The 22,432-nt window shown below is 37.3% G+C and overlaps 1 protein-coding gene across 7 annotated transcripts in view; it reads left to right on the top strand.

Moving 5' to 3' along the window:
• Positions 1–11,744, top strand: part of PTPRK (protein tyrosine phosphatase receptor type K) — a 452,587-nt gene extending 440,843 nt beyond the window's left edge. For all 7 annotated transcript variants that reach the window (XM_036414972.2, XM_045572992.1, XM_045572993.1 and 4 more), the window contains 6 exons: positions 392–565; positions 3,481–3,612; positions 3,739–3,864; positions 6,534–6,697; positions 7,193–7,328; positions 10,241–11,744. In XM_036414972.2, coding sequence (XP_036270865.1) covers positions 392–565; positions 3,481–3,612; positions 3,739–3,864; positions 6,534–6,697; positions 7,193–7,328; positions 10,241–10,294 — 786 coding nt within the window. In that variant the 3' untranslated portion in view covers positions 10,295–11,744. The remainder of the gene's footprint in view (positions 1–391; positions 566–3,480; positions 3,613–3,738; positions 3,865–6,533; positions 6,698–7,192; positions 7,329–10,240) is intronic.
• Positions 11,745–22,432: the final 10,688 nt, after the last annotated feature.

Below are 22,432 nucleotides of genomic sequence, written 5' to 3'. Positions count from 1 at the left end.
CCCTTAAAACATCCATGGAAGTGTGTGACTATGAAGTGCCCATAGAAACTTAATACTTGGATTCTTTACACAGTGCTCTTGCCAGCTTACCCGAGTCTATCTTTAAATGTGGCATGCCAGATTTTCTTAGAAATAATAATTTCCAACTTGGGTGATGGGTAATTATCATAGGACACCCTGATTGCATTATATTTGGTTAGGCAATGCATCATGCAGGTAGCTGTGTTGTTTAGCTTCCCTTTTCTTTTTAAGAAAAGGCACATTGTACAGTTCATATATACCTTGTACAAATCCTTCATTTTCTACTTGGACTTCTAAATACTTTATGAATCTGTATTGTGCTATTTAAATGGGTCGCTGTCTTTTAACCTAGGCTCCCTTTTCTTTTCAGACCTTGAATTCAGTCACCCCTCGACTACAAGCTGAAGACTGCAGCATAGCATGCCTGCCAAGGAACCATGACAAGAACCGTTTCATGGACATGCTGCCACCTGACAGATGTCTGCCTTTTCTAATTACAATCGATGGGGAGAGTAGTAACTACATCAATGCTGCTCTTATGGATGTAAGAGACTGCTCTCTTTGTTAGTGTAAAGAGTCATGAAAAGCTACAGAATGCATTGAACACTGGCTAGTTTTCTTTTCAGGAAAATTAAAATGGCCTATAAAGGAAAACTGGAAACTTTCATTGCAATACAAAACTTTTTGAGAATGATTTTGAATTTCCCCTACAGGGATTCTTAGGAATTGTAACTTTTAGGTGGTATTGTGAATTTGGATCTTGATTATCAATTACTATATGCTGGACAGGAAATATATTTAGGTGAGATTTTTTTAATCTTAATTATTTGCAGAAAAGATCATGCTTATCTATTTTTAAATACAGGTAGGAAGGAATTTAAAAGAAAAAAATCACAGAATGACCTGTCTTTCTGATGTTCTATTAAATTGGGAAAATTTTATCTTTGACATTTAATGGTCCAATAATTTAGAACTAACTTGTTTTATTGGCCATCAGTTAATACAGGCTATAAGTAACTAGGGAAGATATCAGGTTAATGCATTTATCATAATTAAAGAACTGACATGCCCCCCACCAATCTTCATACGCTGTAGATCAAAAAGCAGGTACTCAGCATGTTAGCATCCCATAGACAGAACAACATGGAAAGATAATTTTAAAAATGTCTTTATCCATCTTGCTTTTGCTACCTTAAAAAAAGCAAGAAAGATCTCAAGATTCAGAATCCTTTTCAACAGTTTTGTCACCTTCTTTTGTAAACATTTCTAGTTTTTGCCTTTTAGCCTTTAGAACCATAGCAACCAGAAATTAGAAGTCAAAGGTCATTTCTTTGTGACTAATAATGAAACTTCCTAAGGTGTTGCTCTATTGTGTTTTTCAAAATTATCTTCAAATAACGGACTTAGAAAAATCCACATTCTCCTTCCAAGACTAGTCTTTTAGCCAATTACTCTGTTCTCTTTTTAATGCTATAGAGCAGAACATTGTAAAGGCAAGCTCAGGTGGAAAATTCCCATTCTTGCTATGACCAGTGTTTTGCCTAGCCATTAATTATTTTCACTGAAATCACATTGTATTCTCATAGTACCAATTCTCCTTCCAATTGTCTGGAAAGGCAAATATACTAAGTACAGAGAGAAAACATTCAAGACCTTTCGCTTCTGAGGCTAGATTTGGAATGAAAAAATGATGTGTCAAAAAGGAAAGAAGGAAAGATATTGATATATTTCAATTTTGTCTTTGACCTCTCAATCAAATTTTTCTTGATTTCCAGGTTGTTTTTTAGTTCTTATGAGGACTGAACCTTGTACTCTATCTGTTCCTACTCTGCTTAATTCTCTATTATTGAACAAATATATTTCATAGTATCCCTGTGGATTTAGTAGTATAGTTGGGGCTTCAGAAAAGTAAAATTTGATTTGGCTTATAAGAAGAGGTTGGTCAACACTGCCTCCTTCCTTTCCCCCTCCATACTCATAATTAGCGTTATACACCCATTTGCCATTCCTGTGAAGGATTAGGAAATCAGACCAAGGTTTATGTGATTTAAAAACCTTGGATGTGCTCCTGTATTTAAAGAGAAAAGAAATAAGAAATTGTCAGTCTCCCATATCATCTCTTCCACACCCATCTCTCTTCTCCTGTGATTTAAAAGAAAAAATAGAGTAAATATTTATCAGCCTCCTTTTGCTTACTTTTCATGGAGGAAAGATTTCATTAGAAGGAAAGCTTGCTACTTTCTTCTCATCCTTTCTCGTGAGACTTCATCCTTTCTGAAAGGAGGCTACAGGTAGAACTTTGTGTGGTGTTGAGGTGATTTTGAAGCAGACAGGTGAATTTCTGTCTACTTACATTTATCCTGCAATCCTTCCTAGTGTGAAATACCATGGTTAGCAGCATTTCCCAAATGGCAGTAGGAGCAATAAAGTTCAAGGATCAGTTTCTACACTCATGTTAAGACATTGTAAGGACTTTAAAAAGTAGTATGATGTTAATGAGTTAGTAGATTAGACAGTTTTTATCAGCATTAAAATATATCAAGGTTGTTGGGTATTTTTTTTACAAGTCATTAGTTTAAATTATTCAGATAAATATATGTTTCTGTTTTAGTGTAGGACATCAATCTGCAGAACACGAGATTGCCCAGGCCAGATGTGCATTGCCTTAATACCCCCTCTTTCTGGAAAGAGATAATGTATTGTGTACCAATAAAGGGACACTTAGCAAATGAGGGCCCCTTCCCTCTTAGGTGGAGCAAAGAAGTTCATTGGTTTTGCTTTTTTATACTTGACATGATTTAGTACTTAAATATTTAAAACTATGTTTGTGCTTATTGATATGCATTAAAAAGACCCAGAAAACTAAGGGAAGTTGATCATCAATAAGATGTACAGAATGTGCTCATAATATCCCTATTACATAAGAGCACGTGAGTTTGAGGCATATGTGGTTTTTCTTATTTGGAGTGGAGGAGAACCAAACTGTTACATATTTGAGAGTTGATATAGATGATTGTTAAAGAGGTGTGTGTGTGTGTGTGTGTGTGTGTGTGCGCACGCTGTGCCTACTTTGACATCAGGCTCTCTGGCTGATTATCTTTGGAAACCTGAAACAGCCTGATATCGGTACTTCATGGAGGAACTTAATCCAAGTTCTTTAGTTTCTTCTTTTCTATTTGTCCTATATTTATCTTTCTCAATAAAGTAAAAATTAAAATTATTTGATTTGATTTGCTATTGAGGCATCAAAGTTTTACCATCAGATTGACTAGTTACTAGTTTCAGTACATTCCAGTGGTTCAAATCTGATATTCCATGACTTGTACTACAGTCTGGCTCCATTCCTTATAAAGCTATTTTATCTTACTGCTGCTATGTTGAAGTTTGTTGAATCTGCTTGTACAATTGATCATGCATTTTAAGTCCTTATGTTTCTCCATCTACCCTGTTTCTTCACAGAGCTACAGGCAACCAGCTGCTTTCATCGTCACACAATACCCTCTGCCAAATACTGTGAAGGACTTCTGGAGATTAGTATATGATTATGGCTGTACTTCCATTGTGATGTTAAATGAAGTCGACTTGTCCCAGGTCAATGGCTGTGAATTGCTTTTGTGTATTTTTAAGCAACTTAATAACATAGTAATGAAATGCTTTATATCACACTAGTTAGAAAAAAAAACATGCTCTTTTTCTTTCAAACTATTCATCATCTAGGGCTGCCCTCAGTACTGGCCAGAAGAAGGGATGCTGCGCTATGGCCCTATCCAAGTGGAATGTATGTCTTGTTCAATGGATTGTGATGTGATAAACCGGATTTTTAGGATATGCAATCTAACAAGAGTAAGTCATTGTTTAATCATTCTGACTGAGCTGATCCAGAGTAGGTAGAGCACAGCCATGATGGGGTACAATTCTACTCACACAATATGAGTAGAATGAATAAGCATTACATAATCAGTCCCAAGTCTAGTAATCATCTTATTCCTTAGTACTAGAGCAAAAGGCATTCTAAAATTAGAAAAGCAGAATTGCTGGAAGCCAAGTTTTCTGGTATACTCCTAGCTAACATATACACCTGAAAATCTAGATTCAGATGCACTGGCTTAACTGAGTCTTATTGTCTGCCTGGCTCCTCAGCACATGTGACTGTATTGCCTGGTTGACTGCATGTTTGATTAGGATTGACATCTAGCTCAGAAAAGCCATGCAGTTAAAAAAAATAATAATAATGACATAATAAAAATGAGGATGACAGAGCAGAATCTCTCCTCGGGAGGAAAGGCTATGTTGGATGAGCCATTAGAGAGGAGTTCCACATCACCATTCTAAGTCCTGTGTATAAGGGAGAAGCCAGCATGAAGAAAAGGGTAACTCACAGACGTCATTGATTCTCCTCCCACTTACAATTGCATCTTTCCAAACGTCCCAACATTTACTCTCCCAGATCTGTAGATAGAACCAGTGCTATCACTGTGACGTTTCTAGGAGCAAAGTAGCAACTGTGTCCCTGAAGAGTCCTCCTCATGTGCTTTATGCTAAAAAGCCAATTAAAAATAAGAAACATTAATAAAAAAAAAACCAAAAAACTGTTTAGATTATGTAACTAAATAAGCAGAATTTGAAAAGAAAACATTAGTAACTTCTATGAAATCACTGTGTTTTTAAAAATTACTCTTTAGCAGCAGCTCTCTGTATGTCTCTTATTTTAATTGTGTGATCAGGATTGTCATAACAAAGTGCTTTTTATGTCAAAATGGCTATATATCTTTCAGATTAGTAAGTCTACATGTATATAACTATAGACAGAAGATAAAACCAAACCCAATTCTATTGCTCATTTTAGTGGAGATAAAGATAACTTCAATCCCATCATAATATTCATGCATCTCTTAGATGTTAATTTCAATGAAGTCTCATTATGTCTGCACATCTGTTACATTATGGTTCTAGTAATATTTTAGCTGAGAAACCATAGCCGCTAAACTAAGAAAGTAAGACTTGTCTGTTAATTGAACTGTTTATATGAAAAATATTCTAGGAACAGGAATTGAAATGTGTTACTTTTTTTGTCAGCATATTTATTTGTTTACTTTCCTCTGTCTTGGGTGTTCTGGTCCTTTTTTGCAGGATTTTTTTTTCTGTTTTCTATCTCATTATTTACTGTCATTCACTTCATCAAATACTTAGTAAGCACCAGCAAGAAGTTAGGTGTTGTACTAGGTAGGTTCTCATCTTACCAAAAGATACTCAAGCCCTTGCCTGATGGAGCTCAGATCTGATGCCATATGCTATGGCTTACTCATATATTCCATATTCTTCCTTACAGTTTTCATTTGAGGTCTTGATTCAACAGTACTCTGTTTTTTAAGTTATTTTGCTAAGTTTGAGTGGTACAGAGTGTAAGGTAAAAAGAGAGAGAAATTTCCTTGTCTTTAAAGAATTAATATTTTATCAGAGAAGACAAACATTAAACAACTAATTAAGTAATCATTTATTTACAAATATGAGTCATTTTATAGAGTACAGAAATACAAAATGTTTGTGTTATTAGAGATTTCTTTGAGACTGACATTTAAGCCAAAATTTGAAGAATCAATAGGATCTATTCAGGGGTGGGATAACCAACTATCCAGGTTTAAACAGGATGGAGAGGTTTGAGGTACACATAAGTTTTAGAGCAAAGATCTGAAAAGTTCCTGGCAAACCCAAGACAACTTGATTACTATTTGAAATTGAGAAGGGCAAGCAAGAAGGAAATGTTCAGGACAAAAGCGAATGTATGTTTAAATCCCAATGGTAAGAAATTACTTGATAAATCAATTAAAAGAAGGGTACTATATGTAGCACTTGAATGGTGTGTTCAAGTGAAGAGAAGGTTGAGCAAGGTAGTGGAGCCAGGTTGCATAGGATTTATAAGCCATGATAGTAATTTAAATTATATGATAAGATCATTTGGGAGCTACTAAAGCAAAGAAATGATGAAATCAAATTGGCATTGCAAAATAATCGTGTTGCCTGCAGTAAGAATGATTTGGAAGGAGATCAAAGTTCATTCAGGGAGATCCAGGAGGAGGTAATTATCATAGTCTGTGATTGGTAGTGCACTGATGTCAGTGGTGATAAAGAAGAGATGACTTCGAAAGTTCTTTAAGAAGTATAAACATTGGAGTTGACTAGAGGCCCCATGCACGAAATTCATGCAAGAACCCCTCCCACTGGGGCTTTGTCTGGAAGGAAAGACATCTAGTCTAATCATCATATTACACTTTTATTATTATAGATTGTTGGATTAAAGGTGTGAGGGAGGAGCTCATATGAAGAATAATTCTCATGTTTCTTGCTTCTGTAACTTAGAATGTTTCTGCATGGGCATGTACGTATTTAGGACTTACGGACTCGATCCAGTATCAATGCCATTTATATCATGGTGTCAATTGGTATGAACCTGCTGCTTTTTAGTACAATTTCAAGTCCCTACTTACATAACAATATTTTTTTTCTCTCCACAGCCACAGGAAGGGTATCTGATGGTGCAGCAGTTTCAGTATCTAGGGTGGGCTTCGCATCGAGAAGTGCCAGGCTCCAAGCGATCGTTTTTGAAACTGATCCTGCAGGTGGAAAAATGGCAGGAGGAATGTGAGGAAGGGGAAGGTCGGACGATCATCCACTGCCTGTGAGTATGCAGCTGGCCTGGCCAGGGAGCTCAGTGCCCATTTCCCCATAGCCTGCGCATATTCCAGGCTGCAGTACCTGACTCACATCTTACGTAACTCTATAGATATGTCTGTTCCATATTCCATAATTAATTGCTGACTTTTTAAAAACTTGATTATAGTATAGTTTTTCAGTGATTTAAACTATTCTGAATACTCCTTTATGCCACTTTCCTGATTTATACAGTTTGAGGATCTATCAAAATCTCAGGGTATCTAGGTTGGCAGTTTATGCCTATAGCATATTTCTATGCATAAACTACTGGGCTAGCATCTTCCTCAAGGATTCTTTTTCTCTGTCCTGTACACATACGTACACATATGTGAAGCAAAATTAAGACCCAAATGAAAAAAATTTTTAAAGATAATATTTTCTTTTCCAAACATATAGCTTTGTGTCATCCATAGTCACCCAAAACCTCAGACTAAAATGTCTTTGCTTTCTTTGGTTTTAGGAATGGTGGCGGGCGAAGTGGCATGTTCTGTGCTATAGGCATTGTTGTTGAAATGGTGAAACGGCAGAACGTGGTCGATGTGTTCCATGCGGTGAAGACACTAAGGAACAGCAAGCCCAACATGGTGGAAGCCCCGGTGAGTCAGAGTCCTGGAGATAGAAGGGAGCATAGACAGTAGTCCGTTATTTACCTACTTGTGATTTGATTTCACGCTCACACAGGGAATCAGACGTGTAAATGAGTCAGTGGGGACTTTCCTGTCTAATTGATGAATTGCTGAGCATCTGTGTCTACCCCGATAACTTAATCACATATCTCATAAACTGCTAATGATGGAGAAAACTATCTTCACTAAATTTGAAAATGTATAGGATTTTTTTTTTCCTGTTATGGGCAATAAATATTTGCTACCATAAAGTTTGGTAAGTGATTCTATCATAAGAATAAACCTGCAATCTAGACTTTATTCTTATTACTTTATTTCTTAAAGCATATTGAGATAACTGTGATAAAATTAATCTGAGGGATATACTTGTAAGTTCCATTGGCAATTTAGTCACCCAATGTTTTTAAAGGACAACTGAAATTTATTTTAGTCATTATTTATATAATTCTTCATTCCTGATCAAATTATACATTTTTTCTAACTGTTATCATTGACAATTTTTGGCTTTTAACAGTTATAGAGTATAGTTCCTATGAACACTACCTGAATTGGCCAGAGTTCATAAAAGCAGAACTTAGTTTATAAAGTAGGAGCCGATAGGTGTGTGTATGTGGGAGTGTATATGGGTGAAGCTGTATGAAAATAAGAAAGTTGAACTTCTCTGGCACATGTCTCTTCTAAAGAGAGATGTCTGTGGGTTGCACATATGTGCATGGTGGAATAAAGTCAGGAGCAGCTGTGTAGTTGATGATCACAGAAAAGTACACCAGAAAAACCTAGGCATCACTGTTGCTTGCTCTGCATTTATCAAGATGATCAGATAACTAAAATGAGCAATTCAATAAACATTTAAGCATTTTCACCACTTCCTGCACATGGATTGTTCACACAAGAAGGGCATTGTTTCTGAGACATAATCTGAAGAGTTACATGCATACTCTTGCACTTTTAAGAATGGTAACAGACTGCTCCCTTCTAAAAGTCCTCCAACCCCATTCAGTCCACTTCGTCCCTAACATTATTGCAGTTGTCCAAACAAGGTGAAGTTGGCTTTGACTGGGGCGTTGGCATTGGGGGATGGAATTGAGGGAATGTTAAGGTAGAACTCTGAGGCCCTCTTACAAAGCAGATGAGTAGTAGTTATGTCTTTAATCTACTTGCAGTCTGAAGATTTCTTGATGTAAATTCGGCCTCTGTCTCCCAGATCAAGTCTTCTTAAAATCATTACTTCTGGCCTCAGAATTCAACTTTTACCTTTAAATTTCACTTTGATTTTTTCCACTGTTACCTTAAGAAAAAAACTCTACGGTTAAACACTGCCATTCTTAAACCTCCAAAGAGTTACTATTTACCTTTAATTTATATCCCATGAATCCTGACAGAACTCCCCACCCTCTGATTTGTGTTTCATCAGGGTTAATTATGAGTTCAATGTGCTATTGACTTGTACTGACACGTTCGGTAAGGACACTTAGAGTGTAAGACAAATTGTTAGAGACTGACTGAAAAGACACAACTGCTTCAAGCACTTTTTGGTTCTTCGGTAGGCTAATTTAAATCACCTCTGCTTGATAATTAGGCTAGGATTGATAAAGACCTCTTGGGGAAGCTTTTTATTACCCTAGTTTATTGCTGGAGACACCTGGAAGTTTGCTAGAAATAATATGTTTTACATTATTCTCCAATTCAGCCTGAATTCTACCTACTGGGATTGAATTGGAAAGTTTTTAATGAGTTACATATTGTAAGTCATAATTTGTAATACAGTCTTTGAATTTTTCAAATTATAAATAATGAAGCCTCATAGATGGACCTAGAGTAAAGGCAGTTTAAACTTCAAAAGTTTTATTGCTAACAAAATTATCTGACATATATAAAGGCAGTAGATATACATTTTCAGATATAAATAAGCTCAAAAAATTTTAAGAACTACTAACTTTTTTAAAATTTACATGAATACTCTGATGAACCAAAAACTGACAAAAAATAAGAACTTAGAATTGTAAAGTGACAGTTGGAAATTACTGGCTTTTTTTTCTGCTAGGGAAAAATATCTTAAGTGTGGAAAACAATATTTTCATATATTCACTGTAGCATTATTTATAATAAAAGAAATAAATAAATGCAATTTAATAAATACTCCACCTGTTAGATTTTTATGTAGTATTGACATGGGGAAAGTTAAAAAGGGCAGTACTATATAAAATTATGTCCTCGCCAAGCAAGCATGGCTCAGTGGTTGAACATTGACCTATGAACCAGGAGCTAATGATTCCATTCCCCGTGCGGGTACATGCCTAGGTTGCATGTTTGATACCCAGTGGGGGACATGCAGGCAGCCAATCGGTGATTCTCTCTCATTGATCTTTCTTTCACTATTTCCCTCACCCTTCCTCTCTGAAATCAATAACATATATGTATGTATATATTAATTATATCCTCAAATATATATATGCAACTATATTTATTCTAAAGTAATTATTATTTCAATCATGCATAAAAAAGACTAAAGCAAAACTAAGGCAGTGCTGTAACAATTTTATTTACTGGTGATGGAATTATAGAAAATATTTCTATGATTCTTTATATTTTTCTATATTAGAAAATTTTCTATCATGATCAGGTATTACTATCATAATCAGTTTTTTAAAAATTGGAAGTTTTTTTTTTAATTTAATAGAAAAATATATGGCAAAGACAACATATCTTTTACATTGTCTCTTTTTCTTAAACAGCAATAGACTCAAATGCAAAATATGTATTCCCAGATATTCAACTTGTCTATGGAGAAAATAATTTCTAGTTCTTGAATACTCTAAATTGTGTACTGAGTTTTGTGTGGTAATTATTCACTGCTAGTCTTTTTTCTTAACGTTTTTCAGGAGCAGTACCGTTTCTGCTATGATGTGGCTTTGGAGTACCTGGAATCTTCTTAGTTTGGTGAGACTTCCGCATCCAAACAGAAGCCTGTCCATCCGTTGAGCCAGCAGCTGCTGTACTGTCACACCTGCACAGAAAGATTTTAACGTGGGGGGTGGGAGACTTTTACATTGAAGAGGTGAAAGTATTTTTCTTATGAAGTCATGTATCTTAATAAAACGGACTCAATTAGTTTCTATTACTGTATGAAAGCTTCAGCATTTCGTGCCACATAAACTATATTTAATAAGAACCAAACGCAACTGAGAACGTATCGGTGTTTGTACAGTGAACATGCGCCTTCTCTCTCCTGGTCTGGGTAGAGCAGCCACCATGTGTTGCATGAATTAATACCGTCCACATGGTGTTTCCCTCCCTTTTTTAGATAAAAGATGTTAACTCTTTCAAGAAACAAGAAAGAAAAGCTGTGCAAATTCATAGTAAAATTCATTTTTATATGTTTCATGTGTAGCAGATCTCTATATAAATATATAAATATATATAACTGGCTTATTTTCTTTTAATGTGCAATGATGGCTGGATCATTTAAAGTTCTTTTTAGGAAAAAAAAAAACATAAGCCAAAGACTCAAGTGTAAATATGTCTATAACGGAGAAAGCACATTATATTTATTGGTTACTGACATTCCTTTTTTGATGGCTAAAATACTACCACCACACAATCATTTTTTTTTTCACCCTGAAGCTTTTTCTTTCACTGAAATCGATGGTAAACGATTTTTTGTAGATTATTTTTTGTATGGTTTAGCCTAAGTAGAGGATACACTTCTTATTTATCAACCAGGAAGCGATGTTCTTTATAGTGATTCTCTTGTGTACCTGCTTGTGAATTAAATTTATGTGAAACACCTTGGCCATTGGATCTTTCACTATAGGACCAGAAGAAAACGTTTTGCTGAAAATGTATAATTTTTCACAATTTCATGAGGTGAATAAGGAATGGTTTGGTGATCACATATGAGTGCGGAACACATTCAGAAGCCTTGCTGGTACCATGTGCGGTGTAGACTGTGTAAAAGCCTTTAAGCATCACTTACATTTTAAAGGAATTGATCTTTTCTGCCTGTGGCCAAGCACCGGTCAAGGAAAAAAAAAAATAGCAGCCTTTATGCTTTCAGCGTCATTTTAGCAAACTGTAAACTGTCAAGGTGATAAAATGTTTCTTTTGTTGTTTACATGCACAAGCTTTGGGCTCTGACCACAGAGAGTGTGAACAGATTGAGGCTGGGCTCCCCGTCCTATGCACTGTCACAGGATTCTCCAGGGAGCCTTTCGAACTGTGGTGTTGCTCACATGCTCCATGTGGCTGTAACGAATCGTCATCAGCGTGCGGTTCATTATTGAGTAAAAGCATTCCGGTATCTTCGTTCTAGATTTGCCAGTACGTGACTTGGTGCTTATAAAGATTTAATGAAAGGAAGAGTGAAATAAAGTTTTTATAATTACATCAGGTATTGTTTGCACATCATTTCCCCCTAATCTTCATGTCTGCACTTCCAATTAAATACCCTATTCTCAGAGATACAAGTAGACCGCCAAAATTCTATTAGAAGCAACACCATGTCTATGCACTAATTTCTTCCTTTTAGTTTTTCAAATTGAATTTCAAAAAGTCCATAGGAGTGGAGGAAAAAAAAAGGCCAGGGGATTGACATCAATTGTGTTTTTGAGTTTCTATATTTGTATGTCACTATCCTTTTATATTTTATATATATTCTAGAGGCCTGGTGCACAAAATTCATGCGGGCGGGGGTCAGCCTGCCCTGCACCCTCTCACAATCCTGGACCCCTCAGGGGTGTCTGACTGCTGGTGTAGGCCCAAGCCCACAGGTCAGACATCCCTCTTACAATCTGGAACTGCTGGCTCCTAACTGCTCACCTGCCTGCCTCATTGCCCCTAACCACTCTGCCTGTCTGCCTGATCACCCCTAACCACTTGCCTGCCTGATTGCCCCTAACTGCTCACCTGCCTGCCTGATCACCCCTAACCACTCTACTGGCCTTCCTGATCATGCCTAACCACTCACCTGCTTGCCTACCTGATCCCCCTAACTGCTCACCTTCCTGCCTGATCGTCCCTAACCACTCTGCTTTGGCCCCCACTGCCACAGCTCCGTCCTGAAGAACATTGGAAGGTCATTGGACTGTCCAGTTTAATTAGCATATTAGGCTTTTATTATATATATATATATATATATATATATATATATATATATATATATATATATATATATATTCTTATTTTTTTTCTTATGATAAACTTGACAAATAGTAATTATCACCCCTATTTTACTGATGAAATTGAAGCTGAGAATGTTAATGATTTTCAACTGATTCAACTCTGGGTCTGATTTAGCAAGTTCTCTTTTGCTAAACTCACTGCTTCTCTGTTGCACAATGAAAAGTTGGCACTTTATTCTTATTGTTCCTCATTAATTGATTTTCTCATAAAATATTAACCATTATGGGCATCTTTGTACTCCATTCACTGTATATATTATTATAACACTAGAGACCTGATGCATGAAATTTGTGCCAGGGGGGAGTCTCTCAGCTTGGCCTGCACCCTCTCCAATCTGGGACCCTCAGGGGTACGACTGCCAATTTAGGCCCCATCCCTGTGGGACATCCCTCTCGCAAAATGAGACTGCTCGCTCCTAATCCTTGCCTACCTACCGGCTTGATCGCCTAACCGCTTCCCTGCTGGCCTCATGGCCCCCAACTGCCCTCTCCTGCTGACCTAATCATCCAGAAGGAAGTCAGACGGTAGGAAGGTGTCTGGTCTCCTGGTCTAATTAGCATATTACCCTTTTATTAATATACATTTGTGACTTTTATTGGTGAGAATTTAGATACTTTGTCTTTTCCTAGGAATACTAAGTTCTATTTAAACATGGATGCATTTAACTAAAAATTTGTAAACTTATTCAAGGTCTTTTTTACCCAGTGATATTAATCCTATGGAGAATTCTGCATTGTTTTATGATCCAATTTTATTTCTACTTACATGATTGCATCCACACATCGCCAAAATCACCATAAATACTACAGATCACAAAGCTCACAGGTTCTGGTGGCTTTCAAAATTCAGGTAAAGAACCAAAGGTGTCCTCTTTATCTTTAACCAAAAATGAAAAAGTCATGCTTGCTCTGGGCATCACAGAGACCAGTTCATCAGGAGACAAGGGGAGGGGAAGGATGCTAAATCTGTTTTCTCAAAACTCATCCTTCAAAAGTTGTACTTTATACCTGTGAGGAGCTCCCTGCGTAGTCCCAGGTTTGGCCATCTCCCACTGGGCAGGGATTATTCTGTCATAACTTTTAAATGTGGCTATGCTTTTCACAGTTAAAGGCCTCCTGTCTCACTTATTCCTTAAATGTTTATCATAAAGTTGAATTTTACAGATCTCTTTTGTATATGTTATCACAACAGTAATGTTGGAATGGCATCAGCAGAAACACACAAACAACTTGGAATTTTGAGTTTTAACCAAATACACTTGAAAGTGTTAGGCTTCTAGTCTGAGCTGCCTACCCTTTCTAATATGTAGTCTTTGGAGACAATAAAGCCTTTTGCATGAATGTGTTGCTGTGTTACAGCCAAATGATCTCTGACATTGAAAGATAAACAAGATATTTTTGCTTGGACAAAGAGGGAGAAGAGACATGCTTACCTGTATATGTTGTGCGAATGTGCTCATTCAATGTTAACCTGATTGGGAATCTCGAGTTGCAGGTACTTATGTATCAAACTTGGAAGTCAGACATCAACAGCTTCTCAAATATCTGTTGCCTGAAAATGGTGTGGATATAGAGAGAGATTTCTGACAACTAAAAAACTTATTAGACACCAATAAATAAAATACAGGGGATAAATGACTGTCCTTACCTCAACGGGAAATATGAGATAGTCTGCTAGCTTTGGAAGATCGCCTTTGGGATTCACTTAAGTTTTATAGGAGAGTGACAATGGGACATTTATATTTAATTTTGATGCACTTTGGTGAGCATTCGTTTTTAATACCAAACTACCCAGAAATTATTCTATTCCATACCCCAGTGTAATATGTGGAATATTCATGCTACAAATTGTTTTCATAGGCAGTTATTCCATTACCTTTCTAGAGTCATTTCAGTATCTTAAGCATACATATTAAATATGGGCAATATGCTATTTTATTAAATACTATGTTAAGTGATAATAGAAGAAAGCTGTCTGTGCCTCCTGTAACAATTTCTACTTACATTATTATTTCACAAAGTCTCTCCACGTTATAGGGAGGCTTGGTGTGAGAGAGATGATGCAGGTGTGTTTACAACTCTAGTCTGTTCAGGCAGCCAGCAAAGTATTCAAATATTACCACTCTGAAACTAAAAGGAAAAGCTCTGTCTTGGGATCTACTTTAAGTAAGCTATAAGTGGTTTCTGGAATATAAATTGTCCAGAAATAGAAGGAAATATAATAGATATATAACATTTCTGAACTTCCAGCTTCCTCCAAAGAAAACTGCAGTGCTAACCTGGAATATAACACCGAAGAGACACTGTTATCAAGACCTGGGCATTCCTACCATTTTGCCTGGTCTGAGATGAAATTTAAAAAGTGGAGAAAACAAGATCATAATGGCCTTCACTGAGGTTGAAAAGAAAAGTAGGTACTGTGAGGAAGGACGGAGAACAGGTATATTTCAGAATGGTCATTCAGGTTGTATTACAATAGGCATCTTTAGCTTGTGCATTTTTAAATAGGAATACTTTTCATTGCTACAAAAATATAATATGTCTCCCATTCTTAATAAAACATTCCTTCTTGCATTTTTCTACTTGGGATTGGAAAATAGATACTAGATATTTTACCATCTTCAGCTCTACTCTAAGAAACAAAGCATGAGGCTGAGGACAAATGGCAACCATTGTTTGACAGGACAAGAAGGAGCATGTGGGAAAGCCAACTCCCACTTGGACTCGAAAGCATATGTGATGCCCAAAGAGAATGTCATGTGCCTCCCGGCGTGGAAATGTGGACCCAACAGAGACTTACTCTGAAGAGGGTCTAGAAATTTAAATTTTTATGTGAACCCTTAAAAGTTTTTAATGTTGGCAAACAAATTCAAAAATGAAAATAAACTTCTGGACCAATGCTATGCAAAGCAAAGGTTACCAGGGAGCTGCATCTGGGCATCTTAAGAGTTGAAGTTTGTGAACTTCACTAGAGAATAGCTATTTGACTGTTTGGGCCTTTTGAAAATGTTTTTTAATAAAACAGGAGTTTCCATTATCTTTAAATAGCTGCCATGACTATTTTTCATAGTTGTTCTTTATTTTCTCCACTAGTAGCCCTGTGCATGAATCAGTGTGCCAGTAGCTTGCCAGTAGCTTGCTGCCACCCTCCAGTAGCTCTTTGCCCCCTGCCCCACATTCTTGTAGCTCCATCCCTTATAGCTTGCTGCCCTGCTGCCTCCTGTAACTCTAGGTCACCACTGCTAGCTCACCACCCCACCCTCCTGCTGATCCATGATCTGGTCTTCATGGTGTTATGACCATTTTCATATTACATCTTTATTATATAGGATATTTATTTTTGTCTTAAAAATATGTGGGGTGTGCAAGAGGCAGTTGATCGATGATTATCTCTCATTGATGTTTTTAACTCTTCCACTCTGTAAAAAAAGCAATAAAATATATTTTAAAAAATATATGTGTACATGAATCTTGAATCCTCAAATGTCAAACAAACAGACAAAACAACATGATGTATCTCTCTGTGCCCTTCTACCTGGACTAAATTTAGAAGGGCATATTTTAGAAAGCAATTCACACATTTCACCTAGCAAGCACCCCAAAAATGATGACTAGAAAATAATTCTTCTGGAAGTAATAGCTTAGAATGCTCAAGGAGAACACTTGTTCTGTAAGCTACAGGATGAGCTGAGCTGTTGTCACAAGAGCAGGAACATAACTGTGGAAGCTCCAGCCTCCAGATTGTGATGGTACATGATGACTTCCATGGCAGGTGCAAAACAGTATGGGCTCTTGCCAGCCCACAGTAGGAACCTCAACTCCAGTTCTATAAACCTAATTACCTGAAGCACAGTCAGCAGTCTGAAATTGATTTCTTTTCACCTTCACATTATATTCTTGGCATGATAAAGTGAACAAGTATTTGTTAATTATTTACTTTCCAGTGTTGAGCACTGTATTGTCTAAGGTCAAATGAGGTCATTGAGGGAACAAATTTACCTTCAAAGTATAAATCATATAATTCCATTGAATGAAATTAGAAATATTAGAAGGATATTGATGATCATGTCCAATGCCCTTGTTATTAAGTTTAAGAAATTAAAACCTAGAGAAGTCATATGTCTTTCAGTAAAAAATCTGATAGTAAATATTTAAGCCACACAGGTTATTGATCTCTGTTACCTTTGTTGCTAGAACCATCCTTAAAGAATGACTAAAGAAAGTTCGTAAAAAAAAAAAAAAAAAAAAAGATGAAAGAATTTTTAAGCATCAGAAAGGAAGTAAGAGCATAATTATGGGTAAATACAAAGGAATATTATTTTCTTCATATACTTGTAATAATTATACAGGTATAATTAACATCTAATAAAGTAGACTTCTAAACAAAATTATTAGATAAAAGGAAATTACATAATGATAAATCCCCAGGGAAGAAATAAAGATGTTAAATATGTACACATCAAATCACAGAGCCTCGAAATGCAAGAGCAAAAACTGATAGTAATGAAAGAAGAAAGACAAATCCACAATTAAAGTTGTAAACTTTAAACCCTACTCCCCTCCTACCTGCCCACAGCAACTGATAAAACTAGCAGATAGAAAATCAGCAAAAAAGTAGATCTGAACAAAACAACCAACTGACAGGGTCTAATTTAGAATACACTACCCAATAACAGCAGAATACACTTTATTCAAGTACCCATGGAACAATCACCAAGATAGATCATACTCTGGGCAATAAAACAAAACCTCAACACATTTAAAAGAATCTATAGAGTATGGTGTTTGACCATAAAGGCATTAAACTGAAATAATTCAATAAGAGGCAACAGGAAAAGTAACTTAAGCCTACATTACTAAGTAATTCATATGACAAGGAGAAGTTTTCAAAGAAAAAAAAACAGATCTGAAAGAAAAGGAAGTACGATGTATAAAAATATGTGAGATGCTGCCAAAGCAGTGCTGAAAGGAAAATTTATAGCATTAAATGCTTACATTTGAAATGAGACAAGGTCTCAAATCAATTACCTAAGTTTTAACCTCAAGAAAATAGAAATGGAAGAACAAAGTAAACCAAAACAAGACAAGGAAGGAAATAAAGAACATAAATCAATGGCAATGAAAATAGGAGTAATAATAAAATAAGAATCTTGCTCTGCTAAATAAAATTGATAAACCTCTAGCAAAACTTCAGTTTTAAAAAGAGGATTCACGCTTCTCTGAACGATGAGTCCATAAACCCTCCTTTGGATAAAGTACCCTTTCCAGAATATTTCTTTTCTTACAGTTGCAGTGTTAGTAACTTCCAGAAGAAATGGAATACCAGACAGGATTTGAATCCAAATCTTGTGTTTGTTCAAAACTGTGCCCCAAAGAGTATAACTGGAGAGAAAAAAAAAAAAAAAAAAAAAAAAACACCAGAAAGGCAAATATAGAGAGCAAATACATGAGCAAGACAGATAGTGATGTACAGAGAATTGCAAATCATGATGTCACATAACCTGGATAGCTGCAGAGAATTAAGGGAGAGGATCCTTTCAATCCAATGTTCCAAAATGGGAAGAAGCTGAATGTGCAGAAGGAAGAGAACGACCAGGGAGGCTGGAGCACGCTGAGGAGAGTAGTACAATGTGAGGTCAGTGAGAGAGTCCACAGCATGTGGGTTTACTAAGCCAGAACCAAGGGTTTGGGAATATGATTCATCTTGGTCCTCCATTCTCTCCACCCTCACATTGTATCATCTAGAGTTAGTGCATTGCATTGCACATGGCAGATTTAAAAAAAAAATGTTTACTAGATATAATTTAAGCCAGACCTAGAATGCAGGCTTATTTTTTCTGTTTTTTCCCCCACAATATCGCAGAGTGCCTCTGCTTCTACAAAAGCACACAAATAAATGAAACCCTCAGGCATCTGCTCTTGGGATCTTTCCAGGACAATTTTTTGGTTACACTGAATAACTCATTCCCCTAAGCAGTTTGGCATTTCATTTATAGTATTCATGGATTCAATGAGCTATTTAGTATGTAATTTGACACTAGACCATGATAAACAAAAAATAAATCTGGGTCTAAGGGGACTACAGCAATTCATCCGATTCAATATCACTGATTGAATATAAGAAAACCGCCCCCCTCCAGTCCAGTCTAAACATGTAAGTGATAGTTGTATATAAACATATTTTATAAATACAGAGTCGACTATGAAAACTAGAAATGAAAATCTCATCTATCAGAATGGTGAGGTTTTCCTAAATAGCATATAGAAATCATAGCAGTAAGTGGGGAAGAAGGGGTGAAGCTGGGTAACCTGGGGGTGTCAGGGGAAACGGGCAAGACCACACCCAAACTGAACTCACATGGCTGACTAATAGTAAGAGATGTATACATGGGGCTCCTAGAATTATTCTAAGTTTAAAAAGCCAGTCCTTAAAAGGTAGCTGCTTTCCATCCCATTTCTGAAATGACAGAATTTTAGGTATGGATCAGCCTGTCCCTGCATGTTTGAGGCCTGACCATTCACAGCCAGGAGAACAGACAGCCCTTGACTGAAAGAGGAGTCACTCTCCTCTACTTAACGGAAATCGAGAGCAGAGAAGCATGTCCTTTACCCTAAGAGTCCTGAGGTTGTATTAGAATCTTAGGGTTGTTACAACAAATTACCGCAAACAGGGACTTACAACAGAAATGTGTGGTCTCAGTTCTCAAGGCCAGAAGTTCGAAATCAAAGGGTCATATGCTCTCTGACACCTCTAGGAAACCCTTCCTTGCTCCTGGTGGGTGGCCAGTGATCCTTGGCATTCCCCATCTTGCAGCTGCATTGCTTCAGTCCCTGCCTCCATCTTCACCTGGTTTTCCTCCCTTCTCTCTTTTCCTCTTGGGGTACCAGTCGTACCAGATCAAGGGCCTGTCCTTATTTTCACTTAACTAGTTTCATCTGCAGTGACACTATTTCCAAATAAGTTCACATTCTGAGGTCCTGGGGGTTAGGACTTCAACATATTTTCCACACAATAAATTGCCCTATCAGCAAAATTATTCAAGGGTGAGGGTAGAATGAAGAGATTTTCAGTCCTAGGCAGTTTGGCTCAGTGGATAGTGTCCGCCTAGAGACTGAAGAGTCCTCGGTTCAATTCCAATCAAGGGCACATGCCTGGGTTGTGGGCTCATTCCCCAGTAAGGGGACATGCAAGGGGGCAGCTGATCAATGATTCTCTCATCATTGATGTTTCTATCTCTCCCTTTCCCTTCCTCTCTGAAATCAATAAAAATATATTTTTTAAAAGAAATTTTCAAGCATTTACAACCTGTGACAGCAATGTATACAGAGCTGCATCCCCACTGGTTACTGCTAGAACATCTTTTTCCACACATTCATGCATTCTTAAGATACAGGTTTATTGAATTTTAAATGTTACATAAATGTTACAGTGCGGGAACCCTGCTACTCCTTTCTGTTTTTCACTGACTATGTTTTTTTAGTTTATTTATATTAGAAAGCTGATTCACTTTTATTGTTCTTTTAAAAATATGTTTTTATTGATTTTAGAGCGAGACGAAGGGCAAGGGATAGAGAGACAGAAACATCAATGAGAGAGGATCATTGATTGGCTGCCTCCTGTGGTATTTTATTGCAGAGATATAAGCTATCTTATAAAAATTTTATCTTGTGGATGAATATATGCCATTCTCTCTTTGCCTTTCAAGAGTGTATATGTTTCTCTATTGGCCTCTTAAGAGCTACTCAGCCTTTCTCTGTTGTCTGTGTGTCACGGGAGCCTCACACCGAGAGACTGATTTAGTCTTGCTCAGACCTAGAGTTGGGCTTCATCAAGGAGGTACACCAATGGGAGATGAGCTGGCAGCAGGGAAAGAAAGTGGTGCTCTTTGCTGGTGTGCATTTTTGGTACTGGCTGGATTTCTCTACCAACCTGACCTCATGACTTAGCGCTCCAGATTCCGATAACACTGCTTCGTCCTCTTATGCCTTCAGGTCTAGAGATGATAACGAATTTTAGCTCTTGATACTTCCTGGGTGCTTTGCTAACTTTTACAATCCCAAAACCTCCTAGTTTCATTGTAAATTATTTTTTTTAATTCTTCAATTTATCATTTGAATATGCTGTCAATTTTTTGCCATAATTTTAACTGATATAATAATTGATTCCAGAAGTGGCCCTAAAGACACAGTTGATCAAATTGGGTTATGGGATTGGGTCAGGCCTAGATTTGAAGAATGCCAGAATAAACTTTTTGCCAGAGGAAAATGAAACCCATGTAATCAGAGGCAAGTAATAACTGATACCTTTTCTAAAACAAACCTGCCTCTGGCATATGATATACATCTACTGCCCTAGCAAATGCTTTCCTTTTAGTTTCCATCAGTAACTATAACCCCCAACATCTCAACCTTGCCCAGCATTCTGCAGTGCACCGTTGCTATCTTTTATCAAAGTTATGTATGATTTCTGTCATGTTAAAGTCTAGACTGGAGCAGTGATCCTCCAAGTGTCATCTGTGAATCGGGTTTTGGTTCATGTTTCTTACTTGTCCCCCATGAATTAAGGATCTTGCACCAGAAGGTGAACTATGCCACTAAGTGCAATGTTTAAATGAGCTGATGATTTTTTTTTTTCTTAGCAGGACTTTTACGGAGAGAACAGTGTAGTGATTTACATTCTCTTACAAGCTTATTGTTGGAGACAGGTACCTTGAATAGCTGGTATTCTTGTCTAGAGGAAACTTGATCATCTCGATATACAACAGACTATCCTGTTGGGACATCATAATTTGACCCTGTCATCAAGAAGAAGCTCACAACCAGCTGCCTCAGGAAGACAAAATATGAGTGAACGGGAGAGGGGAGGAAATAACATGAAAGTCCAGTGACTGATGATATTATGAAGTTTCTAGTAGGACAATGGTGTGAAAATGTCGACATTTCCTCTTACACAAGGGACAAGTTCCCTCACTTTGCAGAGCCCATGGCAGAAAGAGCCCTCACACTTAGTGTATTGAAGGCCTTGGGTTTGGGTACACTGCTCTGGTCCACCTACAGGTGGCCTGAAAAGTGTACTGTTCCAAGAGGCACGTGGAGCAAGAGGGGGTCTGCAGCAGATCCAGGCTGCTCTACAAGCTGATCTGCCCCTAGGCCTATCACTGAGTGGTCCTTGGAAGAATCTGTGACAGAAAGGGATAAATATGTAGTCATAGTAATATCACAAGGCAGAATCCTGAGGTTTGTGAGGAAAGCTATGTCCTTTTCTACCAACTACAATATTTGTGCTTTGGGTTTGCTACGTGGCCCCAGCAGACAATGAACAGCCCAGCAAGATATGGAACACCAAGTGACTATGAAAATGGGCCCTAAGAATGGATACCATCAGAAATTGAGTGTTACCCGAACCAGGAAATTATTCAATTGGATGTGTGTGGTCAGGTTCCATTATAAGATGTGATCGATATGTATAAGACTGAGACTGAGCAGAAGAGGAAATCACAATTAGATCTCAGGTGTGGTGGCTCGGTCTCCCCTGACAGCGGTTCCCACCCTTCACTTCCTCTCCTCTCACTCACACCTACAGTCACATCGAGATGCCAAAACCATCTTGGTTTTTTGAGTTAGGCACCAGATTGTCTGTTGGCATGATAGCACTCTTTCCACTCCAACAACTGCCTGGGGGACACATCCAGCCCACCACCTGTTCATACTGCTCCTGAGTTCAGAAGGTGTTTTATACTTGTAAATAATTGGGGGTAAATACCAAAAGAAAAACAAGAGTTTGTAGCATATAAGCATTATCTGAGATTCAAAATTCAGTGTCTCTGGTGCCTACCATGCCACAGTGACAAGGCCTAAAACATCAACGATCTGGACCTTTATAGAAAAATGTTT

Source organism: Pipistrellus kuhlii, unplaced genomic scaffold (assembly GCF_014108245.1).
Source record: "Pipistrellus kuhlii isolate mPipKuh1 unplaced genomic scaffold, mPipKuh1.p scaffold_m20_p_5, whole genome shotgun sequence".
NCBI lineage: Eukaryota > Metazoa > Chordata > Mammalia > Chiroptera > Vespertilionidae > Pipistrellus > Pipistrellus kuhlii.
This window is presented reverse-complemented; position numbering and strand designations above follow the sequence as displayed.